This window comes from Hypanus sabinus, chromosome 10 (genome assembly GCF_030144855.1).
Source record: "Hypanus sabinus isolate sHypSab1 chromosome 10, sHypSab1.hap1, whole genome shotgun sequence".
Classification (NCBI taxonomy): domain Eukaryota; kingdom Metazoa; phylum Chordata; class Chondrichthyes; order Myliobatiformes; family Dasyatidae; genus Hypanus; species Hypanus sabinus.
Window position 1 is genome coordinate 45826927 of NC_082715.1, and position 22025 is coordinate 45848951.

Here is a 22025-nt window from a genome sequence, read left to right on the forward strand (position 1 = left end):
TATCTAATCAGCCAATCACATGGCAGTAAAACAATACAGAAAAGCATCACACACAAAATGCTGGAGGAATTCAGCAGGCCAGGCAGGATCTATGGGAAAGATAAAACAGACGATGTTTCGGGCCGATTCTCTTTTCTCTTATTCACAGGTGCTACCTGGTCTGTTGAATTCCTCCATCATATTGTGTGTGTTTCTTGGATTTCCAGCATCTCCAGGTTTTCTCGTCTTTGTATACAAAAACATGCAGAGGTGGTTAGTAGGTTCATTTGTTGATCAGATTAAATGTCAGAATGGGGAAGAAATGTGATCTAAGTGGCTTTGACTGTGGGATGGCAAAAGACACAAAATGCTGGAGGTCAGGGAGCATCTACGGGAAATGAATAAACAGTCAATGTTTCGGGCTGAAACCCTTCAACAGGACCAAAAAAAAGATGGTAAGTTCTGAAGGTATATATAGTAACAAGTGGGCCCTAAATTTATTCTAGTGAGTTCTGCCAGACATCTCGCACAATTCTGTTTAAACCTACTTTGAGGTGGCAGGGACCTTGTTGCATTGAGTCCGGACGTCTGAAGGAATTTCCTTTTGGCCTTGTAAGAGGTGGAACTGCTGTCCAACCCTACAAGAGTAGTGACACTGAACTCAATCTCCACCAAATTTAACATGTCAGCCTGCTTCAAATGGCTTAAATCATGATTATTTTATTCTCTTTCAATGCAGCAATGAAAGCTTATTTTGTAAATATTGTTAAATAAAAAAGCTTTGTAATGAAAAATATTTAGAACAATTGTATAGGATAAAATTAAAGATGAAAACGTAACATTTCCTGTCAGTATGATCTCAATCCCATTTTGTTTATGCCAAGTACCTACCTATTCTCTTTTAGAATAAGCCCAAATCTATACTCCCTCTATCCATTTTAGTATCAGCCGTGTACATCAAACACAGCCTTGTTTTGGATACCTAATTGGATGTCCCTTTCATATTTTGATTCAACCAAGTTAATAAGCAGATCTCAGGAGCTGCTGTCAAATATGCTGTCAAAAACAACAATTAAAAGATCAGAAAGTAAGTTTGAATCATCATGGCACCCTGTAAGTGAACAGCTGGAAAATATTCACACTTGGGAGTCAGGAGCCTGGCTACTTCTATGGGTAGAGATTAGTTTGGTCTTATAGTTCAATAAAGGCTTAAGAAACTTGGCTATATTATAGTTCAGTAGGAAATTCATTTTCTTCCAAAGTTCTGCAGGTTTTGAGCCACGCAAACAGGTTGAGGGAATTCCAGGAAAACTGAAGCTAATGTAAGTCATTACAATATATTTTAAGTCATTCATACAGGGAATTAGAAAAAGAACTATTTTGATCCATCAATAATGAAAAAATGTTGAATATACCAAAAATTTGAGATTTATGCTTCCAGTGTGAAAAGAAGATCATTGCCTTTTTTTAATTGGTTACTTATAAATCTTAGGTTCATAGATTCTGCAGCACAACTGTTAAAAAAATTGCTAATCAAGGAGCATTTAGCTAATTTCTAATGCCTAGGAAAAGACTAAAATGACCCACAATTGTAAGATTAAACCTTAAATAACAGAAGGAAAAATAAAACTAGCCCAAGAAATCGGAAGTTAATTATCAAGGCCGTGGCTGTTTATTTTGAAGAAATCAAGCAACTTAGGTGCAGAAATATTGCTAATAAACATTCTATACCTAGATGAAAGACAAGTTTGAAAATGGTCTATTACACTTAGTAATGGAAAGCACACTTGGGGAATACAATGAGTTACATCTATCACTAGAAGTGATTAGGGTGTCTCCAGGACTACTGCATGCTTCCAGCTGTTATCCATCTGGCTTAAATCCTGCCACTATGTCATATAAAAAAAAATCTATGGAGTACACTTGAGGATCTTTTCTAAATAGTTAAATATTCCACAATACCATTTTGAGATCTCATAATTCCAAGGCAAATTTTCACAAAAGCATCACTGGAGATATGTGGTCTGAGGACACTTTTTCCATCACTACAACCAACTTGTTTTTATGAAAGCTTTCATTGTAGCTATATAACTAGAATTAATGCCAATAGTTTGGTCTTTGATGCAGCACGTGGTCAAGAATAAACAAAACTATGACTTCTTCTTGTTATTGTCTTCTTTCTCTTCTCCGTTATTCTGTTTCCCAAGCTTTGTCGAACATAGTTTATACCTGTTGCTGTTCAGTATGATAATTTTGTTCTTATCTACAAAGCTCTGCTTTACTGATTCCCTCTCTTTCTGACATACCTTCTTTCAAACCTTTTCTTCATTAATATACTTAGGTAATATATTTTCCTGTTCAATGCCCAATTTAGCAGTTCTTCCACCCTGAATGAAGTGGCTTTTCTGTCACGGGGTTAGTGGATCAGGAGCAGAGGCTCATTTTGGATTGTTGAATTTTGGATTTATAATAGAATAGGGATTGAGAGAAAATCCTAATCCATGAAAGAAAGATAGTCAGTTGAATCTATGCAGGAGTACAAGCAGAGCGCTGGGATCTGTGCTTTAAGTAGAATGAGTTTCAAGAAGATGCTGTGATATGGCTGCAAACCAGCAGAGACAGGAGAGAGTAAGGAAGCCAGGTTTGATGTGGGGCCCTGCAATCTATACTGGAAAAATTCTATAGTGGGATATACAGATGGTGAAGTTTGCACAAAATGAAAGGGTATCAGGAAACTGACCGTAGTACAAAACTTCCAAAGTTGGTAAAAAAAATAAAGATTGGCAAAGGAATATCCAGCACAAATTGCATAGGTCATAATTGGCTGCACATGTACAAAACTTTAATAGTAACATTGTTTATATGTATGCATTTTGTAACAGGTACAGTACATACCATCACTAAAAATACTGCAATAAACAATCTGTTGGTCAATATAACAATTACATAAATAATTGCTTTCTTCACAACAAATCATAATACCTTTTATAAGAACATAAGAAAAGGGCCAGGAGCTGGTCACTTGCCACTTTGAAACTGCTCTGCCATTCTTTAATGTCATGAGTGATCTTCTAACTCCAGTCATTTTCCTGGAGTTCCTGAACTTATATCTCTCGATTCTCCTAATGTCCAAAACTCCATTGGACTCTGCTTTTAATGAATTCAATGACTGAACTGCAGCCTTCTGAAGTAAGGAATTCCAATTCTCATTTCAGTCTGAAAAGGCCTATCCCTTATTTTAGACTATTACTCTTGGTTCCATATTCTTAGCCAGGAGAAACAACCAGTTTGTATCCAGATGTTAAAATCCTGTGAGACTTTTGTGAGTTTCTACGAAATCTCCTGCCATTCTTCTAAACTCTGGAGAACATAAACTGAATCTACTTAATCTCGCCTCATATAGCAAGATTGCTATCCTTGGAACCAGTCTAGAGATTTTTTGCTGTAGTCCCTCTTCTTGGTTCAGCAGTCTAAAACTGATTTGTGTGTCCTCATGAATGTCAACATCGTCCAACTTCTCACCACATATAAAATATTCTGCTGTTATGTTCTGTACCTGTGTACATGTGCTTCCATTAGTCTCCTTTTCCCACAATTTGGCAACATTATTTAACATGCAGCCTACTGGTAAATCAATCTTCAGAATTCGGATCTGAATATTCTACAACACTCTTGATGGAATTTCAATATATAATCAAGGCAAGCAAGTTTTCCTTGTGGTTTTCCAGCCTAAGTTTTTTCTTTCTTTGTGACTTACTTATGATGTATCCTGGAAAAGTATGAACTTGCATGGTTTCATGTTGAATAACGGGGGTCAGTAGAGCTACAAAGCTAACTTTCCTGCTTTTATGCTTCTTTTAGGGTAAGGTGGGCTCAGAACTATGAAGTACCGTACATCTGTTTATATGATCAACTCGGATGGGTGGAAACAAGGGATTTACTGAGCCTTCAGAGTGTGGGGATGTGCAATTATGATTTCTTCAGCTGGGAACAACCTTCTACAGTTTGATTTTGGCATTCTTATATTTTTCATTTCATGACATAAAAGGAGACCAATTGGTCCATTGAGTCCATGTCAGTTCTCAAAGTAATCTCATTAATCTCACTGGGGTGTCATGGTAGCATAGCAGTTAGTGTGATTTTAATTGGTCACTGTGAATTGTCCTGTGATTGGGCTCGGGTTAAATAGGTGGGCTGCTGGTCAACATGGCTTGTTGGGCTGAAAAGGCCTATACCGTGCCGCATCTCTAAATAATAATAAATTAATCCCATTCCTGTACGTTACCCCATAACTTATTCTCTTGTTGTGTATCCTTCAGCTCTCCCTGATTCTCCTGCTGCTTATCTGTTGTATATTAGGAGAATTACAACAGCTGCTTAATCAACCAACCAGTATGTCTTTTAGGTGCGGGACAAAAATGGGAGTATCTGGAGGAAAGCCACTCAGAGCAGGGACAATGTGAAAACTCCATACAGACAGCACCGGTGATCAGGATTGGCCCTGGTTTGCTGAATCTGTGAAGCAGTGGCAATATTTGTGGCACCACTGTGCCACCTGGCTTTCACACACCCATTTACCCTTAAATGAGATCATCAGGTCACCTGAAAAAGACTGCCAGTTGACCTTTGACCATTGACAAAAAGATTCTGACAGTAGCAACTAAAATATTCATTCCTGCATGCCAATGGAGAGGGCTAACTGAATCCACACAGGATGGATCAAAAGAAAATCAGAGAGGACTTAAGGAAAATAGATCCCACCAGAGCATAGCAGCAAGACTAATTGTACAAGGTCCTTAGAGGCATAGAGGCTCAAGACTCCTGATTGCCTCATCCAAATTACAGTGTTTTATGTGGTTCAGGATGCAGGGTTTGCCAGGTAGCTTGGCTCTCAGCCACTGGAAAAGTTTAGCACAGGGTATACAGTGTAGGGGCTCACAAACTACAAGTGATCAGCCACATTGACAGAATGACTTTGACAGCCAATGTGGTCACAGACATTCAAAAGCACCCTGGACCTTCTGAAAATGTAGAAGATGTCAAAACAATTAAAGTTACCTGCAAAAATTTACAAGATGAAAACTAGAAAAAATGCACTTGGACTTAAAATCAACTAAAATATTTAAGCTACTTGAATAAGTCAAATGAAAAACTCTACTCACCTTTTCCATTCCTTTTAACAGGACTGCTGGCCATTTATTTTCTAGCCTGAAAGCTGGGATATCTACAGAAGTCAATTGGCACAGTGCAAGTATCCCAGAGTTAATGCTCTGAGGAATCAAAGGCTGACTTTTGGCTTATGCCTGAGAATTGGCTAGTTATGGGATTACTGTCAACAGTTTTCATGGGTCTCAGCAGATGTGAACTACTGCACATATGCATGTGTATTTGAGGGAAACAGGAGAGGAACATCATGTACACTCATCATCCCGGTTCACTAAGCACTCACTGTCTCTCTCCTGTCTTCCTGCTTATCATCACATTCTACCACCCTGTGGTAGTTCTGGGGGAAAGGACAGGAAAACACAAAGAACAGATGTGTATTAACTCCCCACAATTAAGAGGATACAGTATTGAGAAACATCACAAAACTATAGATTGATTTACGCAAAAAAAAACAAACTCAAAATTTAAAAATTCAATCCAGGCGAACCACTAAAAGGGACTTCATAGAAAGTTGTTGTCCAGAAGGTGAACCTGAGATCAATTTTACATTTAACCAGACACTTTCTTCAGGATTGTTCAATTGTTGGAGATTTAACTGAAAATTATGTTTCCCTATCTCGCTCTTTTATTTTTCTGTTTTTTAAAAGTTACTATATTTATCCCCAATCTTTGCTTTCAAATATATATCTAGTTTAAAATTCATAGTTTTAACTTTTACATTTATATTTTGGATGCCACATAGAGTCAGACAGCATGGAAACAGGCCAGTCAGTCCAACTCGTTCATGCCAATCAAGGATGTCTGTCAATGCTAATCCCATTTTATTGCATTTGTCCCACATCCCTCCATTCCATTATCTCAGAATGCTCTTTAAAAGTGTTTGTACTTGCCTCTACTACATCCTCTGGCAGCTTATTCCATATACTCACTGTTGTCTGTATGAAATACATGCCTACATATCTCTATTGACTATTTCCTCTCAACTTTAAAACTATGCCCTTGTAGCGGTGTGCTACACGCAGCGCTAAAATTACGACACGGAGTCGGTAACTGCAGTCAAAGGAAAAAACTTTATTCGAAATCCTCAGCCTCACTTTTAAGCCTCCCTCAACCTGCCCCCGTGGCGCAGAGGCTCCAAAGCTCTGTGCTCGCAAACCCCCGTAGGCTATCTGATTGTGAGCCGGTTCGGATGTGCCAGGAAATGGGTCGCCACATAACCCCCCCCCCCCCCAGAACCGGCGATACACCCCCCAATGTCCACAGTCTGGGCCGGAACCTGCTTGGGAGGTCGGCCTCTGCGCCGAAGTGCCGGAAACTCGGCCGGTTGTGCCAGGTCCACATGGGCCGGTTTGAGTCGGTCCACCGTGAAAACCTCCTCTTTCCCCCCAACGTCCAGCACGAACGTGGACCCGTTGTTCCGGAGCACCATAAACGGCCCCTCATATGGCTGCTGTAGCGGTGGCCGATGCCCGCCCCTTCGTACAAACACAAACTTACAGTTCTGCAGGTCTTTGGGTACGCAGGTCGGGTGCCGCCCGTGCTGTGAAGTGGGTATGGGGGCCAGGTTACTGAGCTTCTCGTGTAGTCTGCCCAGGACTGCTGCGGGATCTTCCTCTTGCCCCCGTGGGGCTGGTAGGAACTCCCCGGCGACGACCAGGGGCGCACCGTATACCAACTCGGCCGACGAGGCGTGCAGGTCATCTTTGGGCACTGTGCGGATGCCGAGTAGGACCCAGGGAAGCTCATCCGTCCAGTTGGCTCCTCGCAGGCGGGCCATGAGGGCCGACTTCAGGTGATGGTGGAAACGCTCCACTAGCCCGTTTGACTGTGGGTGGTAGGCAGTTGTGTGGTGCAGCTGAGTCCCCAAAAGGCTGGCCATAGCTGACCACAGGCTGGAGGTGAACTGGGCGCCTCTGTCGGAGGTAATGTGGGCCGGTACACCAAAGCGAGATATCCAGGTGGTGATCAGGGCTCGGGCGCAAGATTCGGAGGTGGTGTCAGTGAGCGGGACCGCCTCTGGCGATCTTGAGAACCGGTCTACGATAGTCAGGAGGTGCCGCGCTCCGCGCGACACTGGCAGAAGGCCCACGATATCCACATGAATGTGGTTGAAACGCCGGTGGGTGGGATGGAACTGCTGCGGTGGGGCTTTGGTGTGCCGCTGCACCTTGGCCGTCTGGCAGTGCATGCACGTTTTGGTCCATTCACTGACCTGTTTGCGGAGTCCGTGCCAAACGAACCTGCTGGAAACCATCCCGACAGTCGTCCGGATGGAGGGATGCACCAAGTTATGAATGGAGTCGAAAACACGGCGCCGCCAGGCTGTCGGGACGACGGGATGGGGCTGGCCGGTGGCGACGTCACAGAGTAGGGTCCTCTCACCCGGGCCTACGGGGAGGTCCTGGAGCTGCAAACCGGAGACTGCGGTTCTGTAACTCGGAATCTCCTCGTCTGCCTGCTGTGCCTCTGCCAGTGCCTCAAAGTCTACCCCTTGGGAAAGGGCATGAACGGTAGGGCGAGAGAGCGCATCCGCCATGACATTGTCCTTACCCGAGACGTGCCGGACATCCGTCGTGTATTCAGAGATGTAGGACAGGTGGCGTTGCTGGCGGGACGACCAGGGGTCGGACCCTTTCGTAAACGCAAAGGTAAGCGGTTTGTGGTCCGTGAACGCGGTGAAGGGCCGACATTCTAGGAAGTACCTGAAATGCCGGATTGCCAGGTAAAGCGCCAACAGTTCCCGGTCGAAAGCACTGTATTTGAGCTCGGGTGGCTGCAGGTGTATGCTGAAAAACGCCAGGGGTTGCCAGCGACTTGCGATGAGTTGCTCCAGCACCCCACCGACTGCCGTGTTTGATGCGTCCACTGTGAGGGCGGTAGGGGCGTCCATTCTGGGATGTACTAGCATTGCGGCGTTCGCCAAAGCTTCCTTCGTTTGAACGAAAGCGGCGGCGGACTCCTCGTCCCAGGTAATGTCCTTGCTCGGACCTGACATCAGGGCGAACAGGGGGCGCATGATCCGGGCAGCTGAAGGGAGGAAGCGGTGGTAGAAATTGACCATACCTACGAATTCCTGAAGGCCTTTGATCGTGGTGGGTCGGGGGAAGTGGCGGACTGCATCTATCTTAGCGGGCAGAGGGGCTGCCCCGTCTTTAGTAATCCTGTGGCCCAGGAAGTCAATGGTATCGAGTCCGAACTGGCATTTGACGGGGTTGATTGTAAGACCGTACTCACTCAGTTGGGCGCAGAGTTGACGGAGGTGGGACAGATGCTCCTGACGACTGCTGCTGGCTATGAGGATGTCGTCCAAATAGATGAACGCGAAGTCCAGGTCCCGTCCCACCGCGTCCATTAACCGCTGGAACGTCTGTGCGGCATTCTTCAGGCCGAACGGCATGCGGAGGAACTCGAAAAGGCCAAACGGGGTGATGAGAGCCGTTTTGGGGACGTCGTCAGGATGCATCAGGATTTGATGGTACCCTCGGACGAGGTCTACCTTGGAGAAGATCCGTGCGCCATGCAGGTTTGCTGCAAAGTCCTGAATGTGCGGCACAGGGTAGCGGTCCGGTGTGGTAGCCTCGTTCAGCCTGCGGTAGTCACTGCACGGTCTCCAGCCTCCCGTCGCTTTGGGCACCATGTGCAGGGGGGAGGCCCATGGGCTGTTGGACCGCCGGATGATCCCCAATTCCTCCATCCTCTTGAACTCCTCCTTTGCCAGTCGGAGCTTGTCCGGGGGAAGCCGCCGAGCGCAGGCGTGGAGCGGTGGTCCCTGGGTCGGGATGTGGTGCTGTACGCCATGTCGGGGCATGGTCGCTGTGAACTGCGGTGCCAGAACCGATGGGAAATCCGCCAGGACCCTGGTGAAGTCGTTGTCGGACAGCGTGATGGAGCCGAGGTGAGGGGCTGGCAACTGGGCTGCACCCAGGGAGAACGTCTGAAAGGTCTCGGCGTGTACCAGTCTCTTCCTGGGCAGGTCGACCCGCAAAAAATCCGCACCCAGAAGCGGTTGGGCTACGGCGGTCAGTGTAAAGTCCCACGTGAACTGGTTGGAGCTGAACTGTAGCTGCACCTGACGGGTGCCATAGGTCCTTACTGTGCTGCCGTTCACGGCTCTCAGGGGGGGCCCCGGTGCCCTGCTGCGGGTGTCGTAACTCGTCGGAGGTAAAACGCTGATCTCGGCACCAGTGTCGACCAAAAACCGACGTCCCGACCTTCTGTCCCACACATACAGGAGGCTATCCCGATGGCCAACCGCCATAGCCATCAGCGGCGGCTGGCCCTGGCGTTTCCCGGGAACTTGCAGGGCGGGCGACAACGGCGGGCTTCTGCGCCCCACCGCTGGTGGTAGAAGCACCAGTGCTCATTGGGCCGGGGGTTGGCGGGCTCTGCGGCCGGGCCTGGACTGGTTTGCTGCTGGGAGATTGGCTGGGAGATCCATGCAATGGACGCCCCTCTCACCTTTTTGGCGTTCCACAGCAAGTCCGCCCGGGCTGCCACCTTCCGGGGGTCACTGAAATCCGCGTCGGACAGCAGCAGGCGTATGTCCTCGGGCAGCTGCTCTAGGAATGCCTGCTCAAACATGAGGCAGGGTGTGTGTCCGTCGGCGAGAGACAACATCTCATTCATTAAAGCCGATGGAGGTCTGTCGCCCAAGCCATCCAGGTGCAGTAAACGGGCAGCCCGCTCGCACCGTGAGAGTCCGAAAGTCCTGAGGAGCAGGGCTTTGAATTCCGTGTACTTGCCGTCTGCCAGGGGCGACTGTACAAACTCCGCGACCTGGGCCGCTGTGTCCTGGTCGAGGGAGCTCACCACGTAGTAGTAGCAGGTGTCTTCTGAGGTGATCTGGTGAACGTGGAATTGGGCTTCGGCTTGCTGGAACCATAGGTTCGATCGCTGTGTCCAGAAACCCGGCAGTTTCAACGAAACCGCATGAACAGAGGCGGCGTCGGTCATTTCTGGTCCAAAAATCGTTTGGACCGTCGGGGTCACCAATTGTAGCGGTGTGCTACATGCAGCGCTAAAATTACGACACGGAGTTGGTAACTGCAGTCGAAGGAAAAAACTTTATTCGAAATCCTCAGCCTCACTTTTAAGCCTCCCTCAACCTGCCCCCGTGGCGCAGAGGCTCCAAAGCTCTGTGCTCGCAAACCCCCGTAGGCTATCTAATTGTGAGCCAGTTCGGATGTGCCAGGAAATGGGTCGCCACACCCTTTAGTTTTAGACTCCCCTACCCTACAAAAAAGGCGGATAGTCTGCCCAATGTATGCCCACACCATTTCCTAAATGTCCATAAGGTCACCTTTCAGATTCCTGCAGTGCCATGAAAAATTTTAGTCTATCCAGTCACAATTGTTAGTAAAATCCTCCATTCCAGGCAACATCCTAGTGAATCTCTTCAGCACTCTTTCCAGCATTACTGCATTTTTTCTATAGTGCGCTGACCAGAATTGTAAACACTATTCCAAGTGTGGCCTAAAGTGTGGTCTTGTACAGCTGCAAAGTCAAGTCCAACTTTTATACTCAATTTACCTGCCTATGAATGCAAGCAAGCTAAATTTCTTTTTCAATAACTTCCTATGTCATCATTTTCATGGAGCTTTGAACAAGGTCCCTTTGAACATCAACAATTTTTAAGGTTCCAGCCAGCATGAGACTACCCAAAAGTATTAGTCCTGCCAGTATCACATGACCCAAAATACATTACCTCACACTCATCAAGATTAAATGCCATCTGCCACTGCTCTGCCCAAGTTTCCAGCTGATCTATGTCCCTAATGCTTAGGCAACCATGCTTGCTAATTACAACTTCACTAATCTTCGTGTCATCAGCAAATGTACTTATCAGACCTTAGCGATCTCATCCATGTCACCTGATAACAACAATATGTTCAGCACTGATCCCTGAGGCGAAAGACTTCCAGACAGAAAAGCAAGCTTCCACCATTACCCTCTGCCTCCTATCATCACTAAGTTAAATATGGATCTAGTTTTTCAAAACATTTTGGATGCACGTATTGCAACTTCCTGGACCTGTCTACCCTATAGGACCTTGCTAAAGTCCACGAGTACCACCTTGCTTTCATCATTTTTCATAGAAACCTCATCAAGAAACTCAGTTGGATTTGTGAGGGAGGATTTCCCATGTACAAAACCAGAATGGCTCTCCCAAATCAGTATCTACTATACCTTTCCCAATTATAAACGCAACACCTAGTGTTTTCTTTTCCCAATAGCTTACCTACTATAGACTTAGGCCTACTGCCTGTAGTTTCTTGACTTATCCTGCTGCCCTTCTTGAATACAGGAACAACATTTCATATTCAATGCTCCATTCTTCTGGTACCTCATCCACGGCTAAAAATGATGCGAACATTTCCATCAGAGCTCTGGTAGTCCCCTCGCTTGCTTTCAATATCTCCTTGGGTTAGATTTCATCAGGCGCTGTGGATTTGTCTACATTAATGCTTATTAATATCTCTAACCCTTATTCTTTCCCAATATACACACATTCTAGACTATTGGCATACACCTCCCTAATCTCCATCTTCCTCCCGGTGAATACTGATGCAAAGGATTCATGCAGAATACCACACATAATTCCTGGGTCAACACAAAGACTCCCGCTTTGATATCCTTTTGCTTCAAATACACATAAAATGTTGTGAAATTCTCTTTATTTCTGATGGACATGGTCTTTTCATGTTCCCTTTCATTCTCCTAGATGCTTTCTTTAGATCTCTCTTATATCCTCTATAAACATCAAAGGACTCACATAACAATTTCCTATATCTGACATATGCTTCCTCTTGTTTCTGATCAAATTCTCAATTTCCATTGTTAAGAAAGGCTCCTTAGTCCCAAAGTTTATTTGCTTCTTGCCATATAGGAACATGGTGACTGAACTTTACTCCTCATCAATATGGGCTGTGTCGTATGACATGGATGATCATGGCTCAATGACCATAATTACTTTGAGCTAATTTTTCTACAGAACTGGTTTGCCATTGCCTTCTACTAGCCAGTGTCTTTATAATTTGGGTACCCCCAGTGATTATCAATACTCTTAAGGGATTGTCTGCCTGGCATCAGTGGTTACATAACCAGGACTTGTGATATATACCAGCTGCTCACACGGCCATCTATGTAACCCTGATCAGGGTGCTACATCTTGCCCAAGGGTGATCTGTAGGCTAATGGAGGAAAGGAGTGCTTTACACCTCCTTAGGTAAACACATATCTCCACCCTGCCACCCAAGAACTCTCAATGTTTTGCTTTAAAAATGTGTCCCACTGCTGTTTTTCCCTCTTGCAGCAGCTCCCAATATTCTTTTACCAGTCATTTCTTGTAATTGAAATCAGCTCTCCTTCAGCTTTAGAACTTAATTCTGTGTCCAATTTATCCCTTTCAGTAACTACCTTAAATCTTACTGAGTTATAGTCACTGTTTATAAAGGTTTTCTACAGAGACACTGTTGGATCCGACTGTTTAATTCTTAGATTAGACTGTTTAATTGTTATTTTCTTTGTAGTTTAACAATTAATTATCTGCTTGTATTTTAAGTAGTTCTTATATGCAAGTTACTGCCTAGTGTGCTTCACAATATGTATATGCAGTTGTTTAGTATTTTCCCCTAGTGGTTATACAAACTCTAATTATAACATAGAAACATAGAAAACCTCCAGCCCTTCAGCTCACAAAGTTGTGCCGAACATTTCTCTACCTTAGAAATTACTAGGCTTACCTATAGCCCTCTATTCTGGAAGCATTTCTTTGTATTGCCTTATTTGTATAGAGGGTATCTCATTGGTTAACTCTCATCTACAAATTTGAATGAAATTTCCTTATAGCTCACCTCAAAGTAGTGTTGTTTTAGCTTTTTTTCTCTCCCTCTTCCCTTAGTAGACCTCTAGCATGGTTCATTTCAATTTATCTATGTTCTATTAATGCTTAATAAAACAACTGTGAAGTTTGTGCCTTCTTCCTGATTTCTGTAAAAACCTTGGATTAAAACATCAGAATCCAATAACCACCACTCATTTCCCTAAGGGTGAATACAGTTCCCTTCCTAATGGGACTCTCTATAGACTGCTATAAAAATTTTCCTGGATGCACTTAAAAATTTCATCCCATTTGGGCCCCTTACACTTGTCCCAGTCAATATTAGGGAGATCACCAACTACTACAATCCTAACCCTTTTGCATGTCTACACATTTGTTCTTCGAAATCCTCCTGATTATTTTTTGGAGGCCTGTGGTATAATCAATGAAAGTGATTGCCCCTTTCTTAAACTTTAATTTATTTAGCCCCAGGATGTCTTTCCTGAGTATTGCTGTAATTCTTTCCCTGTTCAACACTGCGACACCTCCTCTCCTTTTGGAATTCCCCCATCACATCTGCTATACCCAGGGAAATTGAGCTGCCAATCCTATCCTTCCCTCTGTTACATTTCCGTGATGGCCATAATACCATCACCTCATGTCGATCTATGTTTTCAGCTTATGCATTTTAGCTGAAAGTCCCCTCGTACTAAAGTGAATACAGTTAAGATTACAGCTCTCATATGCCTCCCCAGCCACCTCTAGCTGCTCTTCCCATAAGACTTGCCTGCTCCATTTACTCCGTATGCTTATTACTCCCCTCTTACTGCATTCCGGTTCCATCTGCCTGTGTCTTTAGTTTGAATGGAAAATCTTCCCACCAGATTAGTAGTCCCCCTCAGGTTTAGGTGTAAACAGTCCTTGTTCAGGTTACCCTGCCCAGAAAAAAATTACAGCCATCAATACATCTGAAGCCTTACCCAGCTCCTGAGCCATACACGTAGCCATTCTGGCTACTCAATTCTAAACTCCCTACCTTGTGGCAAAGGGAGATTATTGCCTCAGAGGTTTTGCTTTTCAGCTTTTACCTAACTCTCTAAACTCCTTTTACAGGACCTCATCTCTCTCTTTACCCATGTCATTGGGACTGCCATGGATAACTTCTGGTTACTCACACTCTCCCTTCAGAATGGTGACCCTGGCACTATGGTGGCAACACTTCATCATGGCGCTATACTACTACCCTGTCTGACCTCATCCCTCCCCCACCATACTATTAAGTCTCTTATCACTATGGCTTGCTGCTCAGCAGAGTTAGATGTGGTGCCACTGATCTGCCTTCTGCTGCTTTCCCCTGAGAGGCTATCCCCTCAACAGTATTCACAGGCATTTCCTGTAGTGTCTGCCTGCCATTCCTGACAGTCATGCATTTATCTTTCTGAACCTACAGTGTAACCACCTCCGAACTACATTGCTTTCAGTCATCCACCACCCCAGCTGATCCATATGGATTCCCCAATCTGATTGATTGAAGGACTTTTTCTTTGTTAGCTGATCACAGATGCTATTGACCCCTTGCACCAGGTAGGGTGAATGGCTATATCTAACAATAATACAGCTTTGCACAGAAAATCAAGAAGAGACAGTTTGGTGAATGGTGACAACAGCTCTTGGGTAAACAGGAACATGTTAATGGCAAGCAATAATTTTTGAAATCAAATAACCACTGCATGCGTTCTGGAAGGATGGAAGATGGATAAATTGACACTAAATATTGCAATGCATGTTGCTAGCAGGGTTATAATTATCAGCATAAAATAACAGGTACAATATTTTCAATAATAATAGCTGTTTAACTTAACTTCAGGCAAAGTTTCATACTTTACCTTTACATTTAATTATAACTGGCCATTCCACTGCACTAGATCTAATGCTAGTGAACTGCAGAAAGAATACTACATTTTTATATCAATAAAATTTCACTGGCATCTGGGCAGCAATTGGTAGAGTATTTGGCATAAGCCAAATCTCCAACCTTAATATAATCCTGAAGGAATATGGATGCACAGCTGTAAAATTAAGTTTCCATGGCAGGTTGTTTGATAACAATTCACTAACATCTGTATGTACAAGATCTCATTTCATCTGACATGTTTCCTCAACAACTGATGACAAATACCCAAACACCATTCCCTTAATTGTGAGCAGCTCTATTTTAACTGTGCAGGTAGTAAAAGAAGGATTATGAGTGTATTCTGTCCCTTTATATAACTCATCTATTAGAATCTGCATCAAATACATAATAACTGCAGCATATAAGGCAAGAACAAAGAAATGTGATGATAGTGGATAACACCGACAAAGACCTCACCTTGGCCTTGACATAATTAGCAGACTGTGGTGTGTGCTCAAATTTCACACATTTTTCATAGCAACTTCTCCAGATAGAATCCATTAAATGTTAAGTATTGTATTAACCGGAAGTCTTTTACAGATTCTTTCAGAGTTGGTTAATTATAATGAGGACGTGCCTGCCTCAAAGTTGCCCGCGTTTGCCTTAAAAGCTGAAATGGTGAATGACTTTTCTTTTAATTCATCAATAGGTCTGCCAACATCGAACACTGGAAATTAATTCTGGGGACACAACAGCTAATCAGCGGGCAACGTTTACATTTTAAAGCATACATTAAAAAAGGTACAGAATCATGCTTCAAGTCCTAACCTAAATGTGCTGAAATCTGGCAAAATGATAGTTCCTGCAACATTAGCTTACCATGAGAATCTTTGCACACAGTCACTTGACAGAGGGCATTTCTGGGAATCCCCATTAAAGTTGAAGATAAATGTTTCAAATGTAACAGTACAACAGGAGATGTGCAGAGCAGGGAGTGTTTGGGTGTCTGAGATGCACTGCCAGGGACGGTGGTGGAAGTAAATACAGCAGAGACTCTTTGACAGGCATATACAAGGACTTTGTAGTTAGTAGGAACTAGTTTAATTAGGCATTTAATTACTAGTTTAATTAGTTCAACACAACATTATGGGTAGAAGGCCCTGTTTCTGTACTGTATTATTCTATGCTCTATTATAATTAGAGCACATTAATAAAATCAAACTAATTGAAGGTGATACTCATTTGATACTCTTTTAGAACAATACAGTCTTAAGGAAAGCCTGCATTGAAGTTTTCTGGATTAGGTTCGGTAGTGGATGGGTAATAAAAAGAACATTTGCTTCACGTTGGCAAAGTGGTGATGGGAAGACCAATCCCTTATTATGATCTGGCCTCATTCCATTAAAACTGGCAGGCTGCTTATGTGGACAGGCAACTTGTTGATTGTGATGAGAGGTTCAAAATCTGAAATTTCCTTTATGGACTAAAGCCCAGAAGTTTCTCACTGAATGAGCAAAGCTGTTTGGTTGAGGGGGTCCAATAATAGGGTACAGGGTCAAAACTTTTCTGTGGATGGAGGCACTATGCTGCATTCAGTAGTGCTGTACTACATCTGGGAGGGCTTGCTGCTGTTACCTAATGGTAGCAAAATATTACTTATCTTAATGAACAATAAATACTCAGATAAAAACTTGCTAAGAAGATGACTGAACAGTAGAAATTAGTAGACATGGCAGAACTCATGACTGTGTATAGTCCTTGAAGAAAGATGAGAAGACTTTGATGCAAACCTTTCTTTTCCTTATCACCAGCAGTCCACAATCTGCATTAAACAAACCCTACATTTATTTGGTAGTGGGGGATTAGAGCTTGTCAGAAGAGACTGTGCTTTCATTTTTTTCAAAATAATTCAAAATGGACCTGTATTTAGCTTGGGTTGCAACTAGTATAAAAATCTGTGACCCATTAATCTTACTTCGTTTCCTACATTACTTGCACTTAATAGGCTAATAAAGTCTGTACTTTGTCTTGATATTGTACATGATACTGTATGGTTTCCATCTAGCAATATTCATATCTATCCATTAAATGATTTCATGGACACATTTAAAATATACTTTGAGTGGACGTGCATACCTTCTAACTGATTTTTAACACACAACCTCATGAATAATCTCAGCTGTTAAAGAATTATTCAGACTTTATGCTGACCAAGCTATTCCAAGAATTTCTTACTGTGAGGATTCCATAACTGGAACACTCCGAAACTTGATGGAATGGTCCACTTTAACATTTTTAACTTGTATTTGAAAGAATGATTTCAAAAATAAGCCAACAGAACTTTGGTTACAAGCCTGAGACAGCAGTACCTTATTCAAAAAGTGTTTGATAGTGGAATTGTCCCTTTGCACAACTTGCATCATCTCCTGGCTTCCCATATACATGGCATTAGCTGCAGATAAAACAGAATTCTCAAATGAGCATGTTATCATGATATTAAACAGAACACTTCTGAAGAAGTTCTTTATCATAAAAACAATAGCAGGACTATTTCATTCTCAATGTCAGCATTGATTGAATATAGTCTTCATTAAAACACTAGTTAGATTACATCTATGCTGGGGCTTTTTCCTCACCATCAGTACAGAGATATAGGATAATACAACAGAAATATTCAAAATTATGAAACAAATTTCAGCTACATCAGAGCAGCTTTCAGCAGTTTGTAATCTGGAAAGACCACGGATTAGGTCTAGCTGATACTGGTCTGCTGCTTGCTGCTAACTCCTGGAACAACTGTACCCAGTGAACCCAGTTTCATACCTACCTGTGGAAGGTCCAACATGCTGGTCTAAAGCTGACCAGATTGCAGCAGTGTGACCTCGGTAATATCTGGACTTGCAAAGACACACCGAGGGATACTCATGCCCGGTGTTACTAACTGTCCAAATCTTTACAAGGAAGATAGAACATTACAACATAATACAGGCTCCTTTGCCTACACTGCTGTACCAACTCTTTAACCTATTCTAAGCTCAATCCAATTATTCATATACCTATCTAAGAGTTTCTTAAATGTCCCTAATATATCAACCTCTACCACTATCCCATACAGCGTGTTCCATGCACTGAGCACTCTGTGTTAAAACTTACCTCTGACATCTCCCCTATACTTCCTTCCAATCACCTTAATATTGTGCCCCCTTGTATTAGCCATCTCCGGTCTGGGGAAAAGATTTCTGGCCATTCACTCGATCTATGCCTCTTAGCATCTTGTACACTTCTATCATGTCACCTCTCATCCTCCTTTGCTCCAAAGAGAAAAGTCCTAACTTGTGCAACCTATCCTCATGAGACATGCTCTCAAACCCAGGCAGCAGTAAACCTCGTAGCTTCTACAGGATTTAAGTGTCTTGCATTTAAAGACAATTCAGAGCTATGAAAATTTAAGTACATATCTGTTAAAAAATTCTAAGAACACCAGGAACTGTTATAAATAAGCACCCTGAAACAAGCCAAAATAATGAAAACCTTCATATTTCCTTTCATGTTCAAGATATCCAAAACCCACTGAAATTAATGGGGTTTCAGATTCTGTGCCACTTCTAACCTGAGCAGTGATTCTCCAGTGTAATGTAGAGGAATTAAAGCAAAGTTTAAGTTTGGACTTCCATGTTTAACTACGTATACATGGAACCTCTGTCTTCTTTACACTTGCCAGGAAAATCTGAGCCAATGTATTTTTGAACAAAAAGCCAAAGAAACTTGTTTTACGTAGAGGTTTGTAGAACTATAGAGCTCCCTGCCATACTTCACAGATATTACACTGCAGCATTTGAATAGCTGCTTTTAATTTAGATTGTCTGAAAGAGCCGGAATCAAGCCCAGTTCTATGCAGTCCATTGATCTCTGATCCATTGACCTAAATTTCTCTTCTGCACTTTTCCATATTTATCTAGATTGTCAGACACTGGGCCACAGTGAGAGCTAACCTGCATGTAACTTCAAATTCTTGATCATAGACCAAAAGCTTGTAGTTCATCAATTATAGACAGATCAATCTTTCAATATCATCTGCCACCAAACAATGGTATTGCCACTCGGCAATTTCACATTTAAGAACAGAATCTCCTTTCAAGAGAATCCTTAACTAATTTTTGAAATGTTCCTTCCATACTTCTCTTACGACCTTTTTTCCTAAAAAAAAGAGCACACTATAAACAAATTACTTTGGAGTAATGTGCTGGTGTAGCTGTTAGTATAAAGCTATTACAGTGCCCACGACCTGGGTTCAATCCTGCCGTTATCTGTGAGGAGTTGTACACCCTCCCCATGCCCATGTAGGTTTCTTCCTGGTGTAATAGCTTCCTCCGTAAGTAGGTAAATTGGTTACATGGGCATAACTGGGCAGTGCAGACTTGTTAGGAAGTAAAGGCCTGTTACCATGCTGTATCTTGAAATAAAATAAACAAATAAATAAAATGTGGTGAATTTATTTGGCTCATCAGACAGATTTTCACAAAGAGTTGCAAAATTGTAATCAACGTATGCCCTAACTGTGCATGGGAGAATAAAATGACGAATACAATCATCTTCCCAATGAATTAACTGGAAAACTGATTACAATAACAATCATTTTTCAATTTGTCAAAGCTCATAAACATTTTTTGGAGGGTGATAGTGTTATGTCTTATAACTCCAAAACATAAAACTAATAGGAAGAAAAATGCAAAAGTCGGGAAAAAGTCCGGAATGCGTGTCTCAGTTTCAGTTTTACTTTAAGCGAGACTCGGGCACATCGGAAATGGTGGCATGGAAGACGTATGTCATTCACGTACTTTTACTCGTAATGCGTAATGAATTATTTTAACAATTAAGGACGCTTAATCAAACAATATATTTACAATATCACTCAAATATTACTGAAATATTAAATACACAATAGATCAGACATTCTAAGGAATCACACTCATTTTGCCTCTTAATAAATTTACTTACTTTGTAGAGACACTGAACATTCAAAAGTAGCATGCCTTTAATGCAAATAGTTTGAATTCCTTAATGTATGTTAGTGTACACCAACTCTACGCAAACATTAACAGACTATTTTATTCCAGCTTGCAAGATCACTGAGAAAGTCTGAAGCTGATGTTCAACTTTCTGCCTGACACAAAACTGGTCATGTGACTTGTCAGCCCATTGCAGAAATTTTACAATTTTCACTTTCATAAAGAAGACTAATTTGTTTTTTTTTCTACTCCTTGGTTGAACAGTTTAAAATAACTCCATGCTATGAAAAGCTCCCGTGTATTTCAAACTTAAACTATAGCTACAATAAAACCACCTACACATTTTTTAAGGTAACATGTCGCAATAAGTTTCAATTCTAAGTAAGAAAGATAGGCCAGTTACAGTAAGGGGTATTGTCCCTCCGTTGTGAATCTGTGTTGTGTTAGTCTGACCATAAGTATGCTCTTAAAGGTTTTGCTTCCCTGCAGTGTTTTATAAAATGGCATTTTGCCAATAGAAAGCTTCCTCTGTGGAACATTTGTTTTGCATTATTGATAAGAGTTTGAAAAATCATTAAAAAAATATAAGTCCCATGTCAATTAACAAAATTAAATGTGTGATGTATACAACTGAGTACATGAAGCTAACCTCAATGTTGCAGTGTGAAATTCAGAAGAAACTATCTGTGGAAAAGAGAAAAGCAGAATAAAAGTATGGGGAAACATTAAACAATGGCATGTCTTAAATATATGATACTGCCAACTGCACCTATTCCTGTACTTGATTTTGATGTAAGCAACTTAGTGATTTCCTTCTGCACAAGTTTGATGATTTATATTTTTTTGTTTTAATGGAATCCATTAGTGATGCTTGAGCAGCGGGTGTCACACTATTGAAACACCACTTAACTTCTGTTCCACAGCAGAAACATGTCATTAGTGGCAGAATCTGTTTGTGAGCTCTGCATTGTGTTGCAGGTACCATAAAGACCATGTTGAATCAGTATGTGAATAAAACAGGCTAAACATGTAAAACAGAATGTTCGGACCTTAAGCCAAGTGTTTCAGTCCACTTTTAAAATGCAATTAGTATGTTTAAAGAAATAACACCTAATTTATTTGGATGTAAGTATAGAAAATGGAACCAAAAATCGACTGGCTCCTTCAAACTATAATTTACTCTTGCTTCTTGGCTCATGATAACTTTAATTTAAAGTTGCTCAACTAATAACTGTATTAACTTTGCACATCACTTTGAAGAATTATAAAGTACAGATTAAGGACTGTAGCAATACTTAAATACCTTGTAGCTCAAATCTACACTTTCTTCCACTTAATGATTGAGCAATCAAACCAGAAACAGGTACCGTACTAGGAACCAGTTTAGGTAATTGTCTGAAACAATCTGGACAATTTGTTTCATCTCTATTGGTTTTATTTGGACAAAGCAGCATTTACTGATAAAGTTTTGAATGTATTTGTTTAGGAGTTTTTAAATTATCCTCCTCCCCACACTTCACCTCTGAGAACTATGATGCAATCCAAATACTGTAGTTGCCATTACATTAGAAATTATGGCTTATAAGACAATCCTGAATAAAATCAAACAGTGACAAAACAGAACATCAGCAACAGTTTTTGGTTCTGTTTCACATTGCATTCAGGGATCATTCTCCTTCTTGGAAGTTCAGATCTACGTGGTATAATTTTGTGGTCAATTTGAATAAGGGAAAACATATTTAAGAAAGGCTCTTTTAAAGAAATTACATTGCCTTGCAATGCCGTTTTAGTCATCTGGGACTTCCCTACTCAGTGACATTCTGATATTCACCATTAATTATCTCACCGAAAGGCTTTATTATACCTCAGTTAATATTGCGTGCAATTTAATTCTAAAACAAAAATGGACAAGACTTGATCTGATAGAATTAGGTTGGTTGGGAAGTGTGAATGCAGAAATATGCATGTCTTTTAAAGCAACACACCGCTAGCAAGCAATCCTTGCTCATTAATTTAACCATTTTTTTCACAATTTGAAAGGGAAGTATTTCAGGAGTGCAGAAATTAGCTCCGAATTCTTCAGTCCTAAATTCTTCATGCAGCTTTGAATACCAAGATGTTCCTGCCCTCCAGATGAGCCAATTTGTTGAAGCAAAAG

At 42.1% G+C, this 22025-nt stretch overlaps 1 protein-coding gene across 8 annotated transcripts in view; it reads right to left on the bottom strand.

Moving 5' to 3' along the window:
• ldah (lipid droplet associated hydrolase) overlaps nt 1-22025 on the bottom strand; it is a 316978-nt gene that overhangs the window by 15758 nt on the left and 279195 nt on the right. For all 8 annotated transcript variants that reach the window (XM_059981798.1, XM_059981799.1, XM_059981804.1 and 5 more), the window contains one exon: nt 17228-17310. In XM_059981798.1, the coding sequence (XP_059837781.1) occupies nt 17228-17310 (83 nt within the window). The remainder of the gene's footprint in view (nt 1-17227; nt 17311-22025) is intronic.